Source organism: Lathyrus oleraceus, chromosome 6 (genome assembly GCF_024323335.1).
Source record: "Lathyrus oleraceus cultivar Zhongwan6 chromosome 6, CAAS_Psat_ZW6_1.0, whole genome shotgun sequence".
In the NCBI taxonomy this organism is placed as follows: domain Eukaryota; kingdom Viridiplantae; phylum Streptophyta; class Magnoliopsida; order Fabales; family Fabaceae; genus Lathyrus; species Lathyrus oleraceus.
Genome location: NC_066584.1, coordinates 375,667,958 through 375,689,647, shown reverse-complemented (window position 1 = coordinate 375,689,647; position 21,690 = coordinate 375,667,958). Strand labels below are relative to the sequence as shown.

Below are 21,690 nucleotides of genomic sequence, written 5' to 3'. Positions count from 1 at the left end.
TGACATTAAAGTAAATGGCTTGAAGTTAAAAATTAGTTGTTAATGAGTTAGACGTTAGTATTGTGTTGCTTTTGATTTTTATTTTAAGTCATTTTTTGGAGAACATTCAACCTACTTATCACAAGCATGGATCCTTGAGCCAAGAGATCTTCCAAACGAAGGAAAAAAGGCCAAGTTTCCACACAATACCATGAAAGAGGGGTAGGCATGGCAATGGGGCGGGTCGGGGACGGGTTTTACCTCTCCCAAACCCAAACCCGAATCCCCAAACAATCCCCGTTCCCCGCCCCAAACCCAAACGGGGATGGGGAATCAAAACCCAAACCCGTCCCAAACGGGTTCGGGTTGGGTTCGGGTATCCCCACCCCGCCACCATTCATTTAGTAAAATCAATTTTTTAATAGAAATATTTATTTTTCCAAAATAAAATTACATTACAAATAATAAAATAAAACAATCTAAACAAATTCCATACATACATTTCAAATATTTTAAATAATAACTTCAAATTAAAATATCAAAATATTGACCACATACTTAATATTTTAAATTATCAAAAATAAATAATAATGTACATAGTAAAATAAACGGGGCGGGTTCGGGGACGGGTTCGGGGTGGGTACTAGTGTCCCCATTACCCGACCCGTCCCCATATTTTAAAATCGGGGAAAACCCAAACCCAAACCCAAACCCAGTCAAAGCGGGTTTTCCCCGTCAACTTCGGGGCGGGTTCGGGTTGGTACCCGCGGGTACGGGTTATATTGCCATGCATAAAGAGGGGAGACTTACAATCTCACTAACTAGAATGTTATGCCTTTTGTGTCACAAATTTAGCGCTATGTTAAGCAATCGTATTTGGACTTATGTAGAAGTCACAACTATTTGAGATTGGGCAATAGAATTTTGGTATTAATGCATGTTAGAGACATAGTATAATGGACTATGCTCATGAAATACACAATAAGAATATGCAAAAGAGGTGGCCTAATCTCATCCATACTTATGTTGATTTTTCAATCAACTAGCCTTAGGACTTTGAGATATCATAGACCAAATGAGATGAATGCATAAAGAATGGGAATGAGATGAAGAGGGGGGGAATGAATCAAAACTCAAATTGGTCAAAGGAGGACTTTTACCAAATTAATATCATCCATTCATTTTGGGAGATGGAATGTACATTCCATCAATCCCCTAAATCCAATGATATTAACTTGACAAAGTCAAATCAACCTTGACCAAGGCCCAACAACAAGAGTCAAACTCAAACAAGTCATCACAATGGGTCAACACAATTAATTGGCATTTATTCAAATTAAAAAGACTAAAATAATACATTTAAATTAAATATGGTTTGTCAAATTCCTAAAACCTCATCAAAACACCAAAGAAATGACCATGAGATTTATCATAGGTCAAACAAGGTCAAAGGACCTTGGAGAAAAAAATTCAGATTTTTTAAAGACTTAAAAGTATTTTTAAACAATTAAAAGTAAATGAAAAATCAATTAAAACATGAAAAATATTAATAATGATCCAAAAAATAATTTTAATTCAGAATATGAAAGAGGAAATTATTTGAAATTTTTTAGTGAAACTCTCATATTTTTTGGATCAATATTAAAATTAATATGAATTAATGAAAATAAAAGGATTAAAATGAAAATCATAAAATAGCAAAAAACGTGGACCACTTGATCTCCCTCATTAATTGAGGTGGCAGATCAAGTGGTCCTTAGTGTGCGTTCCACACTTGACACTAGTCAATGCGCTGCAGGGATGGTAATCAGAACCAACGCGTGAGATTAAAACATTTGAAAAGGAGGACATGATCTGAAAGAAAAAATGGCGTAGAGCACGAATCTGACCTTAATTTCAACTAACTCCAAATATATAAAAAGACATGAGGATTTGAATTTTGAGGCGTGTCAACTGAGTTGCTTCGATTTTACCTCTAAGCAACTCAATCTTCTTGCGTACATTGGTAGGACTTCATACAACCAAAGATCCAAGAGAATTGAGTAGAATTGAGTGAGAATCGAAGAGATGAAGTTTTTTGAAAATTACCTTCAACGCTGTGCAGTACTTGATGTTGCTTGCTCCAAACACGATCTGATCACACTTGAGAAGCTTGCAGGAAGTGATTAGAGAGGTTAGAAGGCTTTGGATCCTAGAGTTCTTTAATCTCCAACAGTTGAGATTCAAAATCAAATTTCAAATTGAAATTTCTCAAGTTTTCCTTTAGAATGAGAGGATTTCAATGGGGGGCAAAGCTGGCACGCGAAAAGTTGTTCAAATAAGCTTAGAGACCTTCTATTTATACCCAAAGGGAATGATATTTGCACACTTCAAAATTTGTCCAAAATTGGCAATGTGGATGGCACGAGTGCATGGGCATGTACAGGCCCATGATGCAATGCACTAAGGTCCAAAATGATTCCAATTGAGGTCTGAATGAAGCTTGAATGGCAACGAATTGTGAACTGAAGTTTGAGCAATTGATTCTTTCCAATGATGCAGCCCTGTTAAAGCCATGCGCAAACCCAACAATCTTTGTCCAAAATGCATGAACTTGGGTTCTTTGGAAATCTTGGATAAAGGGGAACAAGTTTGATGTTCAATACTTTTTCATTTGGAGCTTGGAACATGGAGAATTTTGAGGTGGAAGTTTGGAAATTTCAACATGTTGAAAAAATTTCTAAGTGTCAAGCCATATATCTCAATATTCCATCTTACTTAACTTTTTATGTGAGCTGCAAATGAGAAACGTGTCTTCATAAAAGTTGTAGATATTTCAAATAACTTCAAAAGGTCACCAATTTCATGTCATTTGAATTTAGAATGATAGAGTTATGCATTTTTGAAGTTTGGAAAAATAACTTGTTCAATGGTATAGGTCCAAAATGACCTATAATGTAACCTTATATCACATGCTCATAAAAGTTGAATTACCTCTCAACCAAAACATCAAAGTTGAAGTAGACATCTTGAATTTTATTGTGCAACTTGGAAATATTTCATCTCATAAAAACTGAACAAGTTATGGCCTTGGGAAGTTGACTTTCAAATTAGGGTTTAGACAAAATGACCTATAATGTTTCAACATAGAAAATGATTTTCCAAGAAAAAATAGCTCTAGGTATCAACATGAAATTTGTTTGGAATATCATTTAGAGTAACTTTTCTCTTGGAATAATTTTCATATGGTGAAATTTGTAGGATATAGGGTCTAGGGAGACCTAGTTTTGATTAGATGAATTCATCTGGCCAACCACCATCAACCAACTTGCTAACCTTCAATTCTTTTGACTTTCTTGGATCATGGTATATCATATATGCATAAGATGATGAATTTTGAAGTGTCCTTTGAGAAATTTGATGAATTGGTGGGATAGCTTGTTGGAGAAGTTACTCAAGATACCTAGTCAAACTAGGGTTTCCAAGGCAAATCACCCTCAAACTCTTGAAGAACACTTGATCAATATATCATGTAGGAATAAATGGAACTCATATATGATGCTCATAACCATTATTGGATCAATTCATGGTTGTGCTCTTTGTCACGAGGGTCTCAAACCCTAGATATGAACTTGATAGATCAATGGAGGTCATGCCTTACCTACAAAAATAGTTAGGCAAATGCAAAGACATATTTTTGGTATTTTGGTTAGTAAAATGATGATATAAAAGTATGATACAATCACATAGTGCTTGGTGATTTCTCCCAAAACAAACCCAATAAAATAGGGGTAAGGAGGATATCAAGGTATGATCCCAATGCTAATGCATATGATGAAATTACATGAGGGATCTTAGGGTCAAAATTGGGGTCTTACAAACCTAATACATGAGCATACATCCCTAATACATTTCATGTGCATCTACACTCATAGTGAACAATCTCAAACTCTAGGCATGGTGTTCATTTGAGAAACATCAAGACCCTTTGATCATGTTAAGGTGTGCCCAAACCACCTTAACTCTAACATTCTCAGGAATCCTTGGACCTTGGAGGATCACCCAAGTCATTCCGTCCACCTCCAAAGCCCTAATTGGATGGTAAGCCCTCATTTAAGGCTTTGAAGATTCACATGGGTCATCCATTGGACCCCAACCATAGTTCTTGATCCTCAGTGGCTTGTACAAGTCCTCATTCACTTTGTACCTTGGACATACCTTTGAGGACCCCTAATATCCAAACTTTGTTTATACCACAACCTATTAAATCATTTCAAAATACCTCTTGCACCCCAAAACCCTAATTTTTCTGAATATGGCCATTGGTCAAACTTGTGATCCAAGAAACCCTAATTTGTGTATCCCTTTGTTTCACGGCCTTGCCTCACTTGATCTCCCGTCATTAAACAGTCTATTCACCTTCAATTCAAGACATTTTCAACCAGTTTCTCATCAAACAAACTTCTATTTCACCATGGAACAATGTCCTTATTTTGGTCTTGATTCATCACATTCAATGCATTGGTTCCACCCATGAACATTGTTGCGCCGCAAAAAATACAGAGTCGCCACCGAATATTATTTATTCCAAAGGAAAGAGAAAATAGCGATAAAACCCCAAATGAAGAATGGTCTTGCAACCAGGAGCAGATTCGGAAGTCGGTTATGCAAGGGGAAGACATTAGCACCCGTCACATCCATCGTACTCGATGAGAACCACTTGCTTGTATTAATGTGTATGAATGTTGTTTACTTCTACGTTGCTTATCGGTGAATGAGATGGGGAAAGAAAATAAGTTTTAAATTAGTGTGCTCGCTAAGGATTTTGGCCCTTGCGCCTACGTATCCTCAAACTTGCAATGAGGAAGTCAGAGCTCCGTAGTTCCGCTCACAATGGAATATGTGTTTGGTTGTTTTTACTGAACAGTATTAATGTTCGCGTGCTGCTGTTCACTTGCTTATATACTCTGTCATGGGAGAGGGAAGTATTTTCTTGTTTGTGGTAATGTGGATGCACTTGGATTACACTCTAGTAGTTAAACATTACTTGCTCACACATGGAGGCTTAAGCGTTGTTCACGGTAGAACATAAGTAACACATCCTTTTTGAAAGGTTTTAAGAGATGTGCATGGAGGCAAAAGATGATTTAATTTGTCGGGGTTAATTTTATGTACAGAGACAAGCATCAGACCCTTGGCTAGATACAGTCAACAATCCAAAAACTCGGGAGTTGAGAGGAAAACGTTATCCTAACCAATATTTTTCGTCCAAAAGAGATTTGAATTGTGAAAGAGTTTGGAAAGTCTAATCATTGGAACTTAAAGGGAGACAAGTACCCGACCCTTGACTAAGTACAATCAACAATCAGAATACTTGGGAGTCGAGAGGACCATGGAGTCCTAACTACCCTTTTTCTCCCTCATAGAACCTACATATAACTTGTTTGAATCATTAGATATTTTAAGGGGGAATCAAGTGTCGGGTCCTCAAGGTAGGTATGGCCGACAACCCAAGTACTTGAATGTTGTGTACAAGCACGTACACCCCATTTTTGAATTCCAGTTTGTTATGAAAATGTTTTGAAAAAGGCACTTGACATTGGATCAAGTGTTTGAGTTTATTGTGAAAAAAGTGTGTGAAGAATGAATGTGAGTGGTAGAATGAGATTGAGAAGAGAATGGGGAAGAGATGTAGATCATGGAATGGATGAGAGATACTTGACGTTGGATCAAGTACTCGCGTTGCAATGGTGTGAGTTTTATTTAGAAAACAACTTGACGTTGAATCAAGTACCTTTTGTTTCTTTTGAAATGATTTGTTTTTATCGTTTTTTAAATCTTTTTAATTAGCATACATGATGAAATACTAAAGAAATAAACCTAGACTATTACATGTTCATGGGGTGGGGGGACATATGACCCATGTCATACCCCAAAATTCACCCTACCCTTCACATGTTCATCTAGGTCACTAACCATAAGCATTCACATATCCTAATAAGCATTCATCTCATCCACATATTCATTGTATCATAACACATTTCACTTGCATTTGAAAAATATAAAATCATAGGTTCAAGGGTTTTATCACACAAGGCATGGAATGAAGGTTAAGTCTCTAGGCTAGGGTTCATGTGATGGACATGGTTGTGTTGGAACTTTTCATCTTATAGGTATTCATCAGGGAGCATAGTGAAAACCCTAATTTAGGGAGGTTGCATCTGATTCGTTTGGTTCATATAAATGATTCAGTTGTTTGCTTAAGATTCATTGGTTAGAATTCATTTAAGATGTTACAATTTGTTGCTATATTAAGTATCATTTGGTTGGCTTGGATTGATCGAATTTTGAGTTTTGGAACTTGGCATATTTCGTCCGATTTGAAGGCACTGTGTTGTTCAGTCAAGTCCATTTTCATTCATTCTATCGAGTCATTATTCAAGTCTATTTCATACAAGTCATTATCTATCATTTCATCCAAAAATACATATTTTTACCTAAGTTGACTTTTGGTCAATTGTTGACTTTTTGGTCAACCAGTTGACCAAAGTCAACCATCTAAACAAAATCCATTTTTTATCATTTTCATATTTTGTAAGACCACTTTGAACTAGGGGTGGACATCGGTTGGGTTGGATCGGTTTTCGGGCCCAAATTCCCAATCCGACCTAACCATCGGTTGGAAAAAACATAACCAAAACCGACCGGTTTGCAATTCGGTTATTTTCGGTTTCGGTTTTGTTCGGTTCGGTTTCATAATGCGGTTTATTCGGTTTTAAAAATAATTGAGCTCATTCCAAAATAAACCCAACACAAGTGGATTTTATCTAGGATTTAAATAGCACAATTTTATACTAGTCTTTAAACTTTTAGTTTACTTATGAACAAAAAAATAAAACAATATATCTTAAAACTTATGAAATTGCTGCATTTTTCGGAAATGGATTGAACAATCATTGTTAACATTTGTATTCTAAATTTCTACTCATATTATATCTATCTTGCTGACATGGATACAGGGCCGTTCAATGTAACAAATGTCTTTGAGTTCCATAATGGACGGTGGTATATGGTTCATCATCACAGTTCTGTGATGAATGGGGATGTAGAGCAACAAACTATGCATGGATAGTAATAGTAAGGGAGATGATATGTTATTATGTCTGATACTGGTCTCAGAAAAGGTTTATTTGCAGAAGCAAGATGCTTGAAATTATTTTCGTAATTGGAAGTTTTGTTTTGAGCTTTGAATCTTTTGTTTTCATACTGTATATAATATAGGAAATTGCAATGGGGCCAAAAAAGTGTGAAAAATAGATTAAGTGGATTAAAGTAAATACAAAAGATCGATGGAAAAGATTACATGTGAATCAACGTCCAATACATCGGTGAGACTTGTGAAAAACCAAGGCTGTGCAGTTGCAGGAGTTACTAATTCAAAAGTATAGTCCAATTTTGGCGTGCATTTTAGTTCTCTAGCAGTGTGTGCATTTTTCAATATTGTAAGAGACAAGTCCATTCCGGCAATGCAATATCCAATCAACCTTCAATGCAATATCCAATCAACCTTACCTATAGATGATCATCAATCAACAATCGTATATATAAGAGCTAGTGCATAACAATTTCTATAACAAAAGATAAAATCAAATCAAATTCTTTTCATAAGCTATTACCAAGTTCAAGTGATGAACACGCGTTAACACCTTAAGCTCGGCAAAAAATTCTTTTGATGCTCTCATGTCCATCTTCTTTATTGCAGCTTTCTGTGTAATTAGATAGAACTTCAGCATTATCATATTCAACATTAGTTAGCATGAGAAAAACAAAAACCAAAACAGACACAATACATATCAACAGCATTAAACCAGAGGCCATGCTTGTTTTCACTTCATGAGCATATTCAGCACAAGCTAGACCAAGGAATGTTAAAGGGAATGAGTAGATCCACCATGTAATGTTTAACCTTTTTATAGTTTTCTTGAACAGTCCTGGCATGCAAATAATGTACCATTCCTAGTGAAAACATTGAAATCGCAAACTCGCTCCAACCGATTTCTGTCGCAACTTGAGCCGCCACCAAGTTTCCTATAACAGAAACAAGGTTAACAGGGTTTGCTACCACTGATAGAAACCTCTTTTCAGTAGGTAAACTTTGAGAACAATGGTCTTGTACTCACCAAAAACAAACATGGTAGCTCTGAATCTACCTTTCTTTCCCTTCCATTCAGCAAGAAGCTTGAGCTATTCAGTCTCCTCTTGATATGCCTGCAAAACAAAAAAAATTGAATCTCATCAACATTATGCATAAAAAAAGTATATAGAAAAATGGTTGAGTAAGAGTTCATTCAAATCCAAAACAGGAAAAAAAATTGAATTGTATTATTGATGATTAAGGGTACAGATTAATGATGCTTAACCAATCAATTATCATAATCATAATCAAACCTAACATATAGTATAGTATACCCCACGCTGTCTTTATTCCACAGCTTAAGCATTAGTACTGTAAGGTGAAATGTCTTGGGCTTAATGAATATAGATTTGTTAATCCCCAAGTCTGTAAGAGTGAAAAAAACCAGTCATATTTTAGATAAAAAAATAGCACATAAGCGAATGAGATTAAAACAGAAGCATACCAAAAAAATGTAACATTTCGAACACTGAATTGTTATGAAACTAGCAGCAGTGGCTGCCCAAAAAGTCTACCCAAAAAGTTTCTGAGTCATGATTCTCATAACAACAACAATATGAAATAACAACAATCTGAAATAAATAAACATGATTCTCATAAATAACAACAATCTGAAATAAATAAACATAACAAATGATCCATGAACATTATGCAGAGGCATTACCTTCCTGATGACCAGCAAACGCAGTAGCTACTGAAACGGTTCCATCCTTAGTTTCAAAAAATGACTCCAAAAAAGAAAGGCTTGTCTTATTGAATCACAAAGTGACTCCAAAATATTCAAAAATTCACAGCTGCAAATCAAATCAAATCAGTATAGTTAAACCAATGTAAGACATAAAACAAAACTATATTTTTCATACCTAGGCGAGAATTAAACAGGCCCAGCCTGTGTAGGAGCAGCTGCTCCACCAGTAGCTACTTGAAACTCTACAAGTTGTTTAAACATACGTTAAACATATAGCAAGAGGCTTAATTTTAACAAATATTTAAAATAATGTTAAAAGAGACAAAGTTTTCATTAATAACGTACCTGAAACAATTGATTCACTAATCTCATATTCTTCAGTCATATTAAGGACATTTAGATCATTGTCAGAAGGCTTCAACCAGTTTTGAGTACATATAAGCGCTTCGACCATATCTGGACTCAAAGAGCTCCTATAGATATCTAAAACCCCCCACCCCCCCCCCCCCCCCCCCCCCCGTGCTAAAAGCACTTTCTGAGGCTACACTAGAAACAGGTGTTGCCAACACATCCCGAACCAAGGTTGCTAATATAGGATAACGGGTGCAATTTTCCTTCCACCAATTAAGAATACTAAAATTTTCCCCCTCCCCGCAACAAGGGTCACCTAAGTACTTCTCTAGTTCATTTTCATTTTCAATTGTGTCTTTTTCCTTCAGATGTTTCTTAAAAGCATTAGCCCTTGTAAAAGGTGATGGTTCTTTTGGTTGGGAAGATGCTTCTCCAAGGGAAGTGCTCCCTGGTGCACTTAAAGGACTAGCCCCAACATTCTTATCATGATCAGATTTATGCCAATTATATAGTTTAAACAAACTAGTTTTGACACATTCAATATTTTTCTTGGCAAGGTCACTAGAATGCCCATACATATCATTAAAAGACCACTCAATATAGTTAAACTTAAACCTAGGATCAAAGATCACTCCATAGTAAAGAAAATGATTCACTTTTCCCACATCCCCCCAATACTTATCATATTTAACCTTCATATGTGAAATCATTGGAGCCACATAAGAATTCAAGTTAAATGAAGCTTCTCGAAGCTCACACAAAATTGAAGACAAGTTATGAAAAGCTAAATGCAAGGACACTTCTTGCGAAGTTGAAAACACTTTGGTTGCCTCATAGAAGGTTTGTAAGAAAACCACAAAAGCCCTAACTTTTTTCCAATCCTGAGAACCGGGTGGACCGGTAAGGAGGTCAAAATATTCGATGTATCCAGGATCCTCATCAATCATATTGTCAAATGCAGCTTCAAACTTTTCAGCAGCATCCAACATTAGGTAAGTGGAATTCCACCTTGTAGAAACATCAAGACAAAGTTTTTTTTACAAGTTATGCCCGCAAGTTCAACACACTCCTTAAACTTCATAGCTCTTTGTGGAGAAGACCTTACAAACCTAACAGCAGTGCGAACTGATTCAATAGACCCTTCATGTTCTTTTTCACCATCTCTCACTACCAAGTTCAAGACATGGGCAACACACCTCATATGCAAATAATCACCTACACCCAGTAAAGCATTCTTGCTCTTAAGTCTTCTATCCAAATAACTCACAGCCACATCATTTGCTGTTGCGTTATCCAGGGTAATTGTAGACACTTTCCTAAGCCCCCATTCCCTCAAAACGTCCTCGACTTTCATGCCAATGGTATCACCTTTGTGATTTGGAACTAAAGAGAAACTAATAATTTTTTTTGGGTACTTCCAAGCAGTGTCAATGAAGTGTGCAGTGGTGGCCATATAACTAAGGTTTTGTATCGAAGTCCAACAGTCTGTGGTTAGTGCAACCCTAGTACAATCAGATTTAAAAAAGGCTTTAAGACGTGACTTTTCAGCTAGGTAAAGCTGAAAACAATCCCTAGCAACGGTCCTCCTAGTAGGGATAGCCATTTGGGGTTGCAATTGTTTACACATTTGCTTAAAACCAACACCCTCAACCACTCTAAAGGAATGTTCATCAAGGATAACAAAGGTATTAATGGCCTTCCTACAGGCTGCAGCATTAAACCTTTGACTAGTTGGAACTAAAAACCCACCCTCGCCGCTTACAAGGTTTGTCTGATTGGGGTCTTTCAACAAAAGGGCAGGGTTTTTGTAACACACTTTCGAGTGAGCTAGCATGTTAGAAGTACCATGTGTTTTAGGGTCACATCGGTACCTTTTATGACAGTGTTTACACGCGGCTATAGGTTCAGGCTCATCCGGTAAAATGTTAAACTCTTCCCAAACCGTAGAAGTTTTTCTACTACCACTAGCATTAAGTTTCCTTTTTCGAAGTGGAGGGAGTGCAGTACCAGCAACTGCTCCTATAATTCATACATTTAAAAATGACAGCATAACATGTATCACTTATTAAACAAACACTCGGTATAAAAATGACAGGTGATGGCATTACCTTGACTCACTCCTTGATCTACAACTCCGCTAGGAACTCCAACTCCTTGCAAGCTAGGAACTCCAACTCCTTGCAAGCTACTTTTGCCGCGCTCCATTGGCGGCAGGACTCATCCAATTACCTTTAGAATATTGTTCCTCGTTACAATAACAACACATTGTGTTACCAGATATCCATTAGAAACAACCAAGATTGAAATCACTCTTGACCATGCCTCATAATTATTAAAATTTTCATTTCTTTTTTGATTTTTATCGAATATTCAAGACTTTGTAAACAAACTTGGTTGTTAGTCTACATCTTTTCTGTGTTAAAGCAAATTTCAAATTAAATAACACGACTTCCAAAACAAACTACAGTTGGACAGATCTATTGTGTAAAGCAAATTTCAAATTAAAAGATGTACATATAAACATATGTTAGGCCTGATTTGCACATACTTTCACCCTATAAACCAAATATGATGACAGAAACAGCATATAAATTACTAGATAACGTAATCAAAAAGACTGATGAGGTTCAGACATTGACAAAAAAAACATTTCAATATGCAGCTAAGGTAAAAATTTAAGTATATCATCTATATTTATATATCTATACAAATAGATGAAATGAGAAAAGAGAATAATAAACTTTACATGAACTAACAAAGTTTTCAACATTGGGGGAAGTAAGAATTCTCTAACGGAGAAGATATAAAAATTGAATTCCTCAATTCAAATTTATAATTAAAAGGTTTAAATCCTAGGATTAAAAGCAACAACTATTAAAATGAAGTGTGACTTATGATCCAACACCTAAGCATCGTAATATCTTGATATGTCCAACCATTCTCATAATATTCAAACAAGCCATAATAATCAGTATAAAAGCTATTCAAAACAAAACCAGAACTAATGTGAACCATACCACAAAACTCAAACCATCAAGTATAGCTTAGCTTACTCAAAACTAATAATGCCACACAACCCAAACAACTGAACAATGAAATAGTTTTATAATCATATTGAAATATCAAGAAAGTACAAAATAAATAGAAAATAAAACAGAAACAATGAGGCTGCAAAAACAGTAGTTCAAAAATACTTGCCCCAATCACAAATAACTAATTCTAAAAACAAATATTCCTCTATAACAACTTAAACTTATTTCTGTCAGATGCAAGACTAGCATGATAAAGAGCCTATTTGTTAATGCTTGAAAAAAGTGATTTCAAACTTGTGTAAGAAAATGATTATTTCTTCATAGCAGTAACTAATGATTCTTCATAGCAGTAGTTATAGCTTTAAAAATCACTTTTTAAAAATCACTTTTTATTTGAACAGCTAGTTATTAGTAGCTATAGATAACATGAAGTTTATAACGGCCAAGAGTAAAACCTCAGGCTTCTTATTCTGGAAGTTGTCGGCGAGCTGAGTAGGAACAATATTTACCGACAACACCTTCACAAAATCAATCTGAAGAAGCAGTTTTAGAATCGGAGTTAAAACAAAACAAAGTCAAACCCATCAGAAATAGTTCAACCAAACTTAACATTTCAACCATAGTCAGAGAGAAAGAGAGGGAAAGAGAGAAAGAAAGATAAGGAGTAACTTACATCGGTGGTGATTTGTGGTTGAATAATGGACGGCGACGGTTCTTCGTTAAACGATGAAACCACGAACTAGCATCAACCGAAAAATTGGAAGGTAGAAAGAGTTAGTTCTTAAACGATGAAACCACGAACTGGAAATTGAAAGGATGAACCCTAGAATCAACCGATTACCTGAGAGAATGATGAACCCTAGCGGAGTAACGTTGCTGTTTGTGCGTATGAATCTCACGAAGAAGTGGAACTAATGAATTGAGATTTGAGACTGAGAGAGAGTCTTGGTTTTGGTTGGGCCGGCCGGTTGATTTAGGAATTTATGGTCTATAACATAATTTCTACTGAACCGGTCGGTTTAGGATATCATCGGGTCCATAAATTCAAACCTAAACCGACCGGTTTAACCCATGTGAACCCAAGATTATTCAAACCGTCAAACCGAAAAACCGACTCACCCGAACCGGTGTCTAAGGGGCCACATGGTTTGGTCGGTTTGGACTGGGTTTCTTTATTCTGTCCAGCGCTACTTTGAACCATGTTCATTTTTCACCTTTTAAATCATGTTCATGAACCAATTTCCAAAAATTGCACTTTTCATATGCATTCAATTCCCATTTAAGTCAATTCAATACATTCTTAATCATACATCCAATTCAAGTTTTTGCTAATTCCATATCCATTCAAATCATTACAGTTTCAAGTTTCAAAATTTCAATTTTCATCCATAAACCATTGCAATTCCAATTTTCCAATTACATTCAATTTTTAAGCATTTTATTCAATCCTTCCATCCCAAAGCTATACAAGAATACATGAACCATTAATCCAATTTCTTTTTAAGCAATTCTTCATTACAAACATTCATCACTTAAAATCTTGTTCATTAAGTCATACGAAACAAATTACAACATTTCAAAGATCATTCCAATTTCATTTCAAAATTCCATCATTTCATACAACAATTTTATACAATTTCCAATCCCAAGATTACATTCATACATTTTCAATTTCCATTCACAAATCCAATAGTTCAATCCAAAAGTACATTCAACCATTCAACTGTTCTATTCCAATTACATAGATTCAATTTCAAACTTAATTTACATACCTACATTTACATTCATTTCCAACTTAAATACAACTTGAATTTTGATTATGAAATTTACAACAACAAAAAAAGCATTCCAAGCCAAGCTTCAAAGCCATACTCCATCAAGCATCCAAAATCCATAACATTTCATCCTTGTCCAAGCAAGAAAAAGCTCAATCCCATGACATCTCCATGATAGCAAATTCAAGGTCCTTTGCATTCCGATAAAGAACATTAACCTGTTGGAAATGGTTAACATTGAAGCTTCCCAATTGAAGTGAAAAAACAACAAAAATCCACATTTCACATAACCTCCAAAACCAAATTCTAAGTTTCTAAGTGTCATAACAGAAACTCCAAACTGAGAAACTGTCATGAAAACTCAATTGGAATGCAACCTCACTCTAACTGAATCTACAACCTATAACCGCCTCAACCAAATAACCAAAATTGGCGAATTGAACCATAACCGTCATAATTGTCTAACAACCAATTCCTCCAATGACATTTCCTCAACCATAATTCTGCAACCTGTAGAACTCTTCAACAATAACTTCTCAAAAAACCAATCCTGAAAAATCACCATGCAAACCCTCCATTCCCTCATCTATCAACCGACTTCACTCCCTTTTCAACAAAACTCCCACCAAACCCTTCAACCAAATTCACTTCCTCTAACTTCCATTTTTCAATCACTTGAGAATCTCAACAACAACTCCATAACAGAATTGAAGGAACTCCAACAAAAACTCTCCATAACCTTCCACTTCATCATAACCCTATAACATCTTCCCCTAACTTCCTTCTAACAGAACCACTTCTTCAACAACTAACCAACCCTCTTCTTCAACCTCACCCTTCATCATCCTCCAATCCCTCTCCATTCTCCAACCATAACTTCCACAACCGCTTCAACATAACCAATAATGACCCAAAAGACCTGCATAACAACAAAATTCTTCACTCCTCCAAGAACTTCATAACAAATTTCTCAACTCTCCCTAACCGAATATTCAATGTAACAGAAACCTTCCAAACCTCCATCAATTATCAACGCCCTGAACCTCACCCTCACCCTCACTTCAACCGATTTCCAGAAATCAATTCAACCACCAGCCATAACTCCATTCCAATTTCAAACAGAGTCCCAACATCCTTCAAAAATTCCAACCACATCAACGCCCAGAACGAAAACAGAAATAAGAAGAAAAGAGGAAGGAGGCGTGACTGAGAAATCGCAAAGAGAATAAAGAAGATTGGAGGAAGAGCTTACCCTAAGCCACAGTGTAGGAGTACGAATCTGGTAGGCCACTTCTTCCTTCTTCAGTCTCTTTCACTCCACGCACAAGCAAAGGCACCACGAATCTCATCAGAATACACAAACGCGAAATCATTTTCAACAAAAACGCAACGCACTAGAAGAACTCAATAACCATCATTCATTCCTCGTCATCAACAATGCAAAGCAAGCCACGAATTGGAGCGTCTTCATCTTCATCTCCGTGCAACACGCACAAATATGAGAATCTTCATTTTCCATCTCCATGCACGAACCTGAATGTGAATCCACATTCTTCGTTTCCATCAACAACGAACACAAGTATCCATTCATTATCACGATGCAACCCATGCAACGACCACGAATCGAACGAACGCACAACGCAAGTAGAGATCGAAAAACGAAGAACCAAAGATCGCCACCTTAGAGCCACCGTGTCGAACATTTTGGTAGGTCTTTCTCCCTTCATTCTCTTTATCCGTACGAAAAAAGTTGAATTGAGTAACAAAGATGGACGTTGATCCGATTTCGGTGTGGGAGCACGGGTTTGAAGTTGTTCTCTTCAGGTTTTGTTTGAAATTTCGTATTAGGGGAAGATAACATGTGAAAGCGCTACTGAGTTCTTGATGCAGTGTTTGTGAGCGTTTGTATTTGACCAAGATGTGTGATTTTGTGTAAACCGAGTCATTGTTTGGAAGCTTGGGCTTTAGGCCCAAGCAATCTTCTTGATCCACCCCTTCGATCCCTTGCACCCCTTAACCATTCACTAATCCATGTTTTGTTTTAACCTTATTTCATTCGTATTAATTTCGATTGGTTTGATTAGATTTTGATTTTCTTGTTGATGTTTAGGTTCAATATTTTCAAGGTTTTGATTAGGTTAACTCATAGTTCTTGAAATATTAAAGTTATTAGAGTTAATTAGGAATTAAGATAACTTTTTAGTTTGATTAGAAACTAGGTTAAGTCAATTTTAGATTAGATTTAATTTTCTTGATTTTTCAGAATGAATTCAATATTAGTTTAACCATACTATGATTAGAATAATTAGTCCTTAGGATTTGCTAATCCACTTTGTTGATTAGATTTTAGGTTAATTCTCATTCCGATCCGTATATCACATTACGCTAGTCATGATCATGTTCATTAGATTCAATTCTTTAATTTAGATTGTGAATTTTCCATTTGATTGATTTTTATCCTAATCCATATTTAGGTAGATTTTAATTTTAGAATTAATATTCATTGACTTGTAATTGATCCACTTGGTTTGTGATTATATTGATTAAATTGAAAATCTCATTTCAATTTGGGTGATAAACGTCTTGCATGTCTAATTTCACTTGTCATGATCACATGATAGATCTTCGATCGTTTTTCATTGATTAACCCATTACTTTTTGAATTGATTTTAACCATTGAATATGCTTACATATTGTTGCATCATTCTCATTCATTTGACTTAACCTCATGCTAACTCGTTTGTTGCTCTGTGTTTCCACATGTGATTTGGAGATTCGAGTACACTCCTAACCAATTCATTCTCATTCAATAGTCTTGTATTGTCTGAAGTACCATGCCACTTATATGCTTTAGGCATGGTACATAGTGTAATAGTTTATAACTTGTATCTTTCTTTTCATTCCCTTATGTTGTATTGTGTGGATCCATCCCCCCATTGTGGGTTCAGTGTTCCCCCACCCCATAGTCGTGTAATTGCTTAAATTCATTGCTTTCTAGTTAGTCCACCATGCATGATAAACAAAAAAAAGATAAAATACAAAACAATAAACAAAGCATTTAGAAAGAAACAAAAGGTACTTGATTCAACATCAAGTTATTTTCCAAATAAAACCCACACCATCGCAACATGAATACTTGATCCAACATCAAGTGTTCCCCATCCATTCCATGATACATTCTATCATATTTTCTCCATTCTCTTCTCAACTTCATTCTATCTCTCTCCCCCATTCCTCCACACACACTTTTCATAATAAATTCAAACACTTGATCCAACGTCAAGTTCCTTTTTCAAAACCATTTTCATAACAAATCGAAATGCAAAATGGGATGTATTTGCTTGTACACAACATTCAAGTACTTGGGTTGTCGGCCGTACCTAGCCTGAGGACCCGAAACTTGACTTTCTCCCTTAAACATATAATGATTCAAACAATTTAGATCTAGGTGCTATGAGGGAGAAAAAGAGTAGTTAGGACTCCGTTGTCCTCTCAATTCCCAAGTACTCTGATTGTTGACCGTACTTAGTCAAGGGTCAGATACTTGTCTCCCTCTAAGTTACAATGATTAGACTTGCCAAACTCTTTTCACAATTAAAATCTCTTTTTGGATGAAAAAGAGTGGTTAGGATAACATTGTCCTCTCAACTCTCAAGTTCTTGGACTGTTAGTTGTATCTAACCAAGGGTCTGATGCTTGTCTCCATACATAAAATCAACCCCAACAAATCAAATCATCTTTTTCCTTAGGGCATTCTCTTTAAAACCTTTCAGAAAGAACGTGTTAATTTCGTTATACCGTGAACGACGCTTAAGCCTCCATGTGCGAGCAAGTAATGTTTAACTGCTAGAGTGTGAACCAAGCGTATCCATTTTACCGCAAACAAGCAAATACTTCATGCTCCCATGACAGAATATACAAGCAAGTGAATAGTAGCACGTGAATGTTAATACTATTCAGTAAAAACAACCAAACAAATGTTCCATTTGTGAGTCAAACTACGGAGCTCTGACTTCCTTATTGCACGTATGAGGATACGTAGGCATAAGGCAAATCCTTGACGAGCACACTAACTTAAAACTTATTTTCTCCCCAACTCATTCTCTCATCTCATTCCCGATAGCAAGCAACATACAAATAAATAACATACATATGCATTTGATACGAGCAAGTGGTTCCCATGGAGTACCATGGATGTGAGGGATGCTAATACCTTCCCCTTACATAACCGACTTTCGAATTCGCTCTTGGTTGCGAGACCATTTCTCTCATCTGAGGTTTTATCGCTATTTCCCTTTCTTTTGGAATAAATAAAATCCGGCGGCGACTCTATATTTTTCGCGGCGCTTCAACCCATAATGGGGGGATGTAAGCAATTACAACATAAAGGGAAATGGAAAGAAAATTAGACAAGATTACAAATTATGTACCATGCCTAAAACATACAAGTGGCATGATACTCTACACAATACAAGTCAAGGAGATAGAAATGAATTGGTTAGAGGCATGGCTAGTTAGAAGCGTGCTTGAATTTCAAAGTCACATGTGGAAACACAAAACAACAAACGGGGTTAGTATGAGATCAAGTTAAATAAGAATGATACAATAAATGTAAGCATATTCAAAGATTTAAATCAATTAAAATGGCAATGGATTAATCAATGAAAAGTAATATGTGATTATGGCAAATGAACTAAGTACACAAGACATTCATTATCTAAATTGAAATGAGATTTTCAATTTATCAATATGATCACAAACCAAGTGAATCAATTAAGAGTCAATTAAAAAATGAATATTAATTATAAATATTAAAATCTAACTAAACATGAATTAGGATCAAAATCAATCAAATGGAAAATTCCCAATCCAAATTACAACTTGAATTCTAACCTCAATGGACATGAACAATCATCATACAATAATCAAATCGAATGAAAATTAACATAAGGTCTAATCATGGTAAAATCAAACATTAACCATATTAATCCACACAAAATCCACAAAAATAAATATCAAAATCTAATGACTAAAATTCTAATCATGGCAATGTTAAACTAATGTTGAATTAATTCTGAAAAATTCTAAAATCAAGATGACTTCTAACCAAATTAAAATCACAATTAAATCATGAACTAACCCTAATACTATAATTAATCTAATAAATCAACAAAACATGTTAATTCATAATATCTCTAAAACTATGAATTGATCCTAATTATACCATAACAGGAAAAGCAATGGCAAGATTAATTAACAAAAAATTAAATAAAATCCATGATTAACCATGGATTAAGGGGGATTAAGGAATGATTAAGCTCACACATTAATACTAGGCTAAAGGTGTGAAATCACATGGAGGGTGAACCAAAAAAAGCTTGGGCCAAAGGCCCAGATCTTCCCAAAGAGAGCCCCAAGACCGGGTTCAACACTGAGCCTAAGAACATACCCATGTAGCAATGCCTTCAATATACAGGGAATGAAGTGTTCACTAAAACTTATCGACGAAACGACATGAAGCACCTCACACTTCGACCACACACCCTCACCGTCACCACACCATCTCCGGAAGAATGGGATTCAATTCCATCTAACTTGTGCATCGTGTGCTTGTTTGAGATGAATGATGAAGACGAAGCTTGGTCACGAAATCGTTCGTTGCATGTGTTGCATCCTTGATTGAGATGACGGTGAAGATGAAGCTTGGTCACGAAATCGTTCATTATGGAAAGAATGCTAACAGGTAAGGGCGAGCTTCCTTCTTTTTGATCCTACCCTTTTTCTTATTTCTAAGCTTCTCGTTATTCTCTTCTTCTTGAATCTTTGGTTCGTTTTTGGATGCGAATTATTTTCATTTGTGGTGTGTATTCTATGGAGTGAGGTGAGGTTTGTGTGTAATGTTGTGGATTGAAGGTTACGAGTTCTTTGATTGAAGGTGTTATGCAGGATTGGATTGAAGAATTGTCAGAAGTGTGGCTGAATTGTTGTTGTATTGAGATGAAGATGATGAATCGTGGATTGAAGAGTGAAGAGGGTTGAATTTAATTTTGGGTCATCTAAGTGGTTGAAGTATTGTTCTGTTACCTCTGGTTGAACGATTCAAAAGAAAATGTCAGGGAGAATCAGTTTGGAGTTTTTTTGTTTCATTGTGTCAATGAAGGTGCGATGTGTATTGGATTCAATTGTTGAAGATTGGAGGAGGAAGTGATTGTGTTTTGTCAGTTGTGTGGAATTTATGCCAAGAGGATTGAGAATCGGTTTATTCTATTGAGTTTTTGGTTTGTTAGAGTTTGGGTAGAAGAGGTTGGGAGTTTATTGCAGGTTCAGTTAATCAGTTGGAGGTTTGTTACAGTCGGTTAGAAATTTGATTGAAGGGTATTAAAGAATTCAGTTAGAGTATGTAAGTGGAAAATCATGTTTTGTTATTTTGTTAAAAGTATGTAGGATGGAATCACATTGAACTATGGTTAGGAAAAATTGCAAGTGAGGCTTATGTATGATGTAAGTGAGATCAAGTTATGTTATGCAGTTGAATCCCATTGTGATTTTATGTTGGAAAACAAAACAGAAATGTAATAATCCCTTGGATGAACTGGGATTGCCAGGATTTGAATTGTCAGACCTTGAGCAGGGATCCGTGGTGCCCGTGTTGCAGTGCCTTGAGAATTTGAAAGCTCACTTTGTGTATAATGCTCAAGCTTGGCGTGCAACATGCCTTGGCAGCAGGGGCAATTGAAGAGAATAGCTCGTGACAGGTTGGGTTCAGAAGTTGAAGTTTTCTTTGTAGCTTGAACAAAAAGAACTTAAATTTCATCTTGCTGATGCGAGAAAGAAAGTGAAGGAATTGGAGTTCATTAGAAATAGTTGGTTTATATTTTGTTTATGTAGTTTCATGATGTATTGACTTAGATAATATTGGAAAATTGTGATTGTTGTAACATGAATGTGTGAGTTTGGAAATGTAATGTAATTGTTGAATATCTTTGTTTGTGGAATTGAAAATGAATGAATGTATGGTTGAATTGGATTAACTTATGATGTAAATCGAAATGTAAGTTGAAATGAACATGAATTGAAAATGGAAATGTAAGTTGAAAATGAATATGAATTGAAAATGGAAATGAATGGTTTATGAAATTAAATGTTGAATGGAAAGTGTATTTGGTTTTAAAATGGAGAAAGGTTGAAAAAAGTGCAAAGGGAACATGGTTAAAAATGGTCGAAATGAACATGAACATGGATTATGACTTGAAAAATGACTTTGGTTAGATGCTTGATGTTGGTCAACTAGTTGACCAAAAAGTCAACAGTTAACCAAAAGTCAACTTAGGTAAAAATGTGTATTTTTGTATAATCTCTTATGGAAAAATGAATGTGGACCATAATTCCCTTAAACCAAATGACTTATGCCATTGAATTAGACCTGAACCAAAGGACTCCAATGAAGCAATGCCATGGACATGTAAAACTTTGACTGAATGCACCATAATCAAAGCAATATGACCATCCATTATGGACCCGATGAAGCCTCAATCTTAAATGTACACACCACTGATGATGATGCCACAACCAACAACTAGGCTTTCAGGGGCTTGAATGAACCTGATGATGCTTACACTCCAACAACTCTGAATTAGGGTTTCCACTATGCTCCATGATGAATACCCATAAGATGAAAAGTTTCAATATCAC

The 21,690-nt window shown here is 35.8% G+C and overlaps 1 protein-coding gene and 5 long non-coding RNA genes across 6 annotated transcripts; 1 reads left to right on the top strand and 5 right to left on the bottom strand.

Annotated features, from left to right (window-relative positions):
* Positions 1-7,291: 7,291 nt before the first annotated feature.
* Positions 7,292-8,157, bottom strand: LOC127094541 (uncharacterized). Its single transcript, XR_007792633.1, has 2 exons — positions 7,635-8,157; positions 7,292-7,530 (listed from the first exon to the last, which is right to left on the bottom strand). It is a non-coding gene; the product is annotated as an uncharacterized LOC127094541 (long non-coding RNA).
* Positions 8,158-8,433: 276 nt separating this feature from the next.
* Positions 8,434-9,329, bottom strand: LOC127092815 (uncharacterized). Its single transcript, XR_007792295.1, has 5 exons — positions 9,186-9,329; positions 9,016-9,082; positions 8,817-8,946; positions 8,598-8,663; positions 8,434-8,518 (listed from the first exon to the last, which is right to left on the bottom strand). It is a non-coding gene; the product is annotated as an uncharacterized LOC127092815 (long non-coding RNA).
* Positions 9,330-9,386: 57 nt separating this feature from the next.
* On the bottom strand, positions 9,387-11,396 carry LOC127095738 (zinc finger BED domain-containing protein RICESLEEPER 1). The gene is made up of 4 exons (XM_051034385.1): positions 11,300-11,396; positions 10,301-11,210; positions 9,516-10,199; positions 9,387-9,426 (listed from the first exon to the last, which is right to left on the bottom strand). Exons 1-4 carry the CDS (start codon positions 11,394-11,396, stop codon positions 9,387-9,389), a joined length of 1,731 nt encoding a protein of 576 aa, XP_050890342.1.
* A 1,299-nt stretch (positions 11,397-12,695) lies between these two features.
* On the bottom strand, positions 12,696-13,391 carry LOC127092814 (uncharacterized). The gene is made up of 3 exons (XR_007792294.1): positions 13,065-13,391; positions 12,897-12,962; positions 12,696-12,756 (listed from the first exon to the last, which is right to left on the bottom strand). It is a non-coding gene; the product is annotated as an uncharacterized LOC127092814 (long non-coding RNA).
* Positions 13,392-13,882: 491 nt separating this feature from the next.
* On the bottom strand, positions 13,883-16,007 carry LOC127092813 (uncharacterized). Its single transcript, XR_007792293.1, has 2 exons — positions 15,251-16,007; positions 13,883-15,132 (listed from the first exon to the last, which is right to left on the bottom strand). It is a non-coding gene; the product is annotated as an uncharacterized LOC127092813 (long non-coding RNA).
* A 3,411-nt stretch (positions 16,008-19,418) lies between these two features.
* Positions 19,419-21,029, top strand: LOC127092812 (uncharacterized). Its single transcript, XR_007792292.1, has 2 exons — positions 19,419-19,741; positions 19,934-21,029. It is a non-coding gene; the product is annotated as an uncharacterized LOC127092812 (long non-coding RNA).
* Positions 21,030-21,690: the final 661 nt, after the last annotated feature.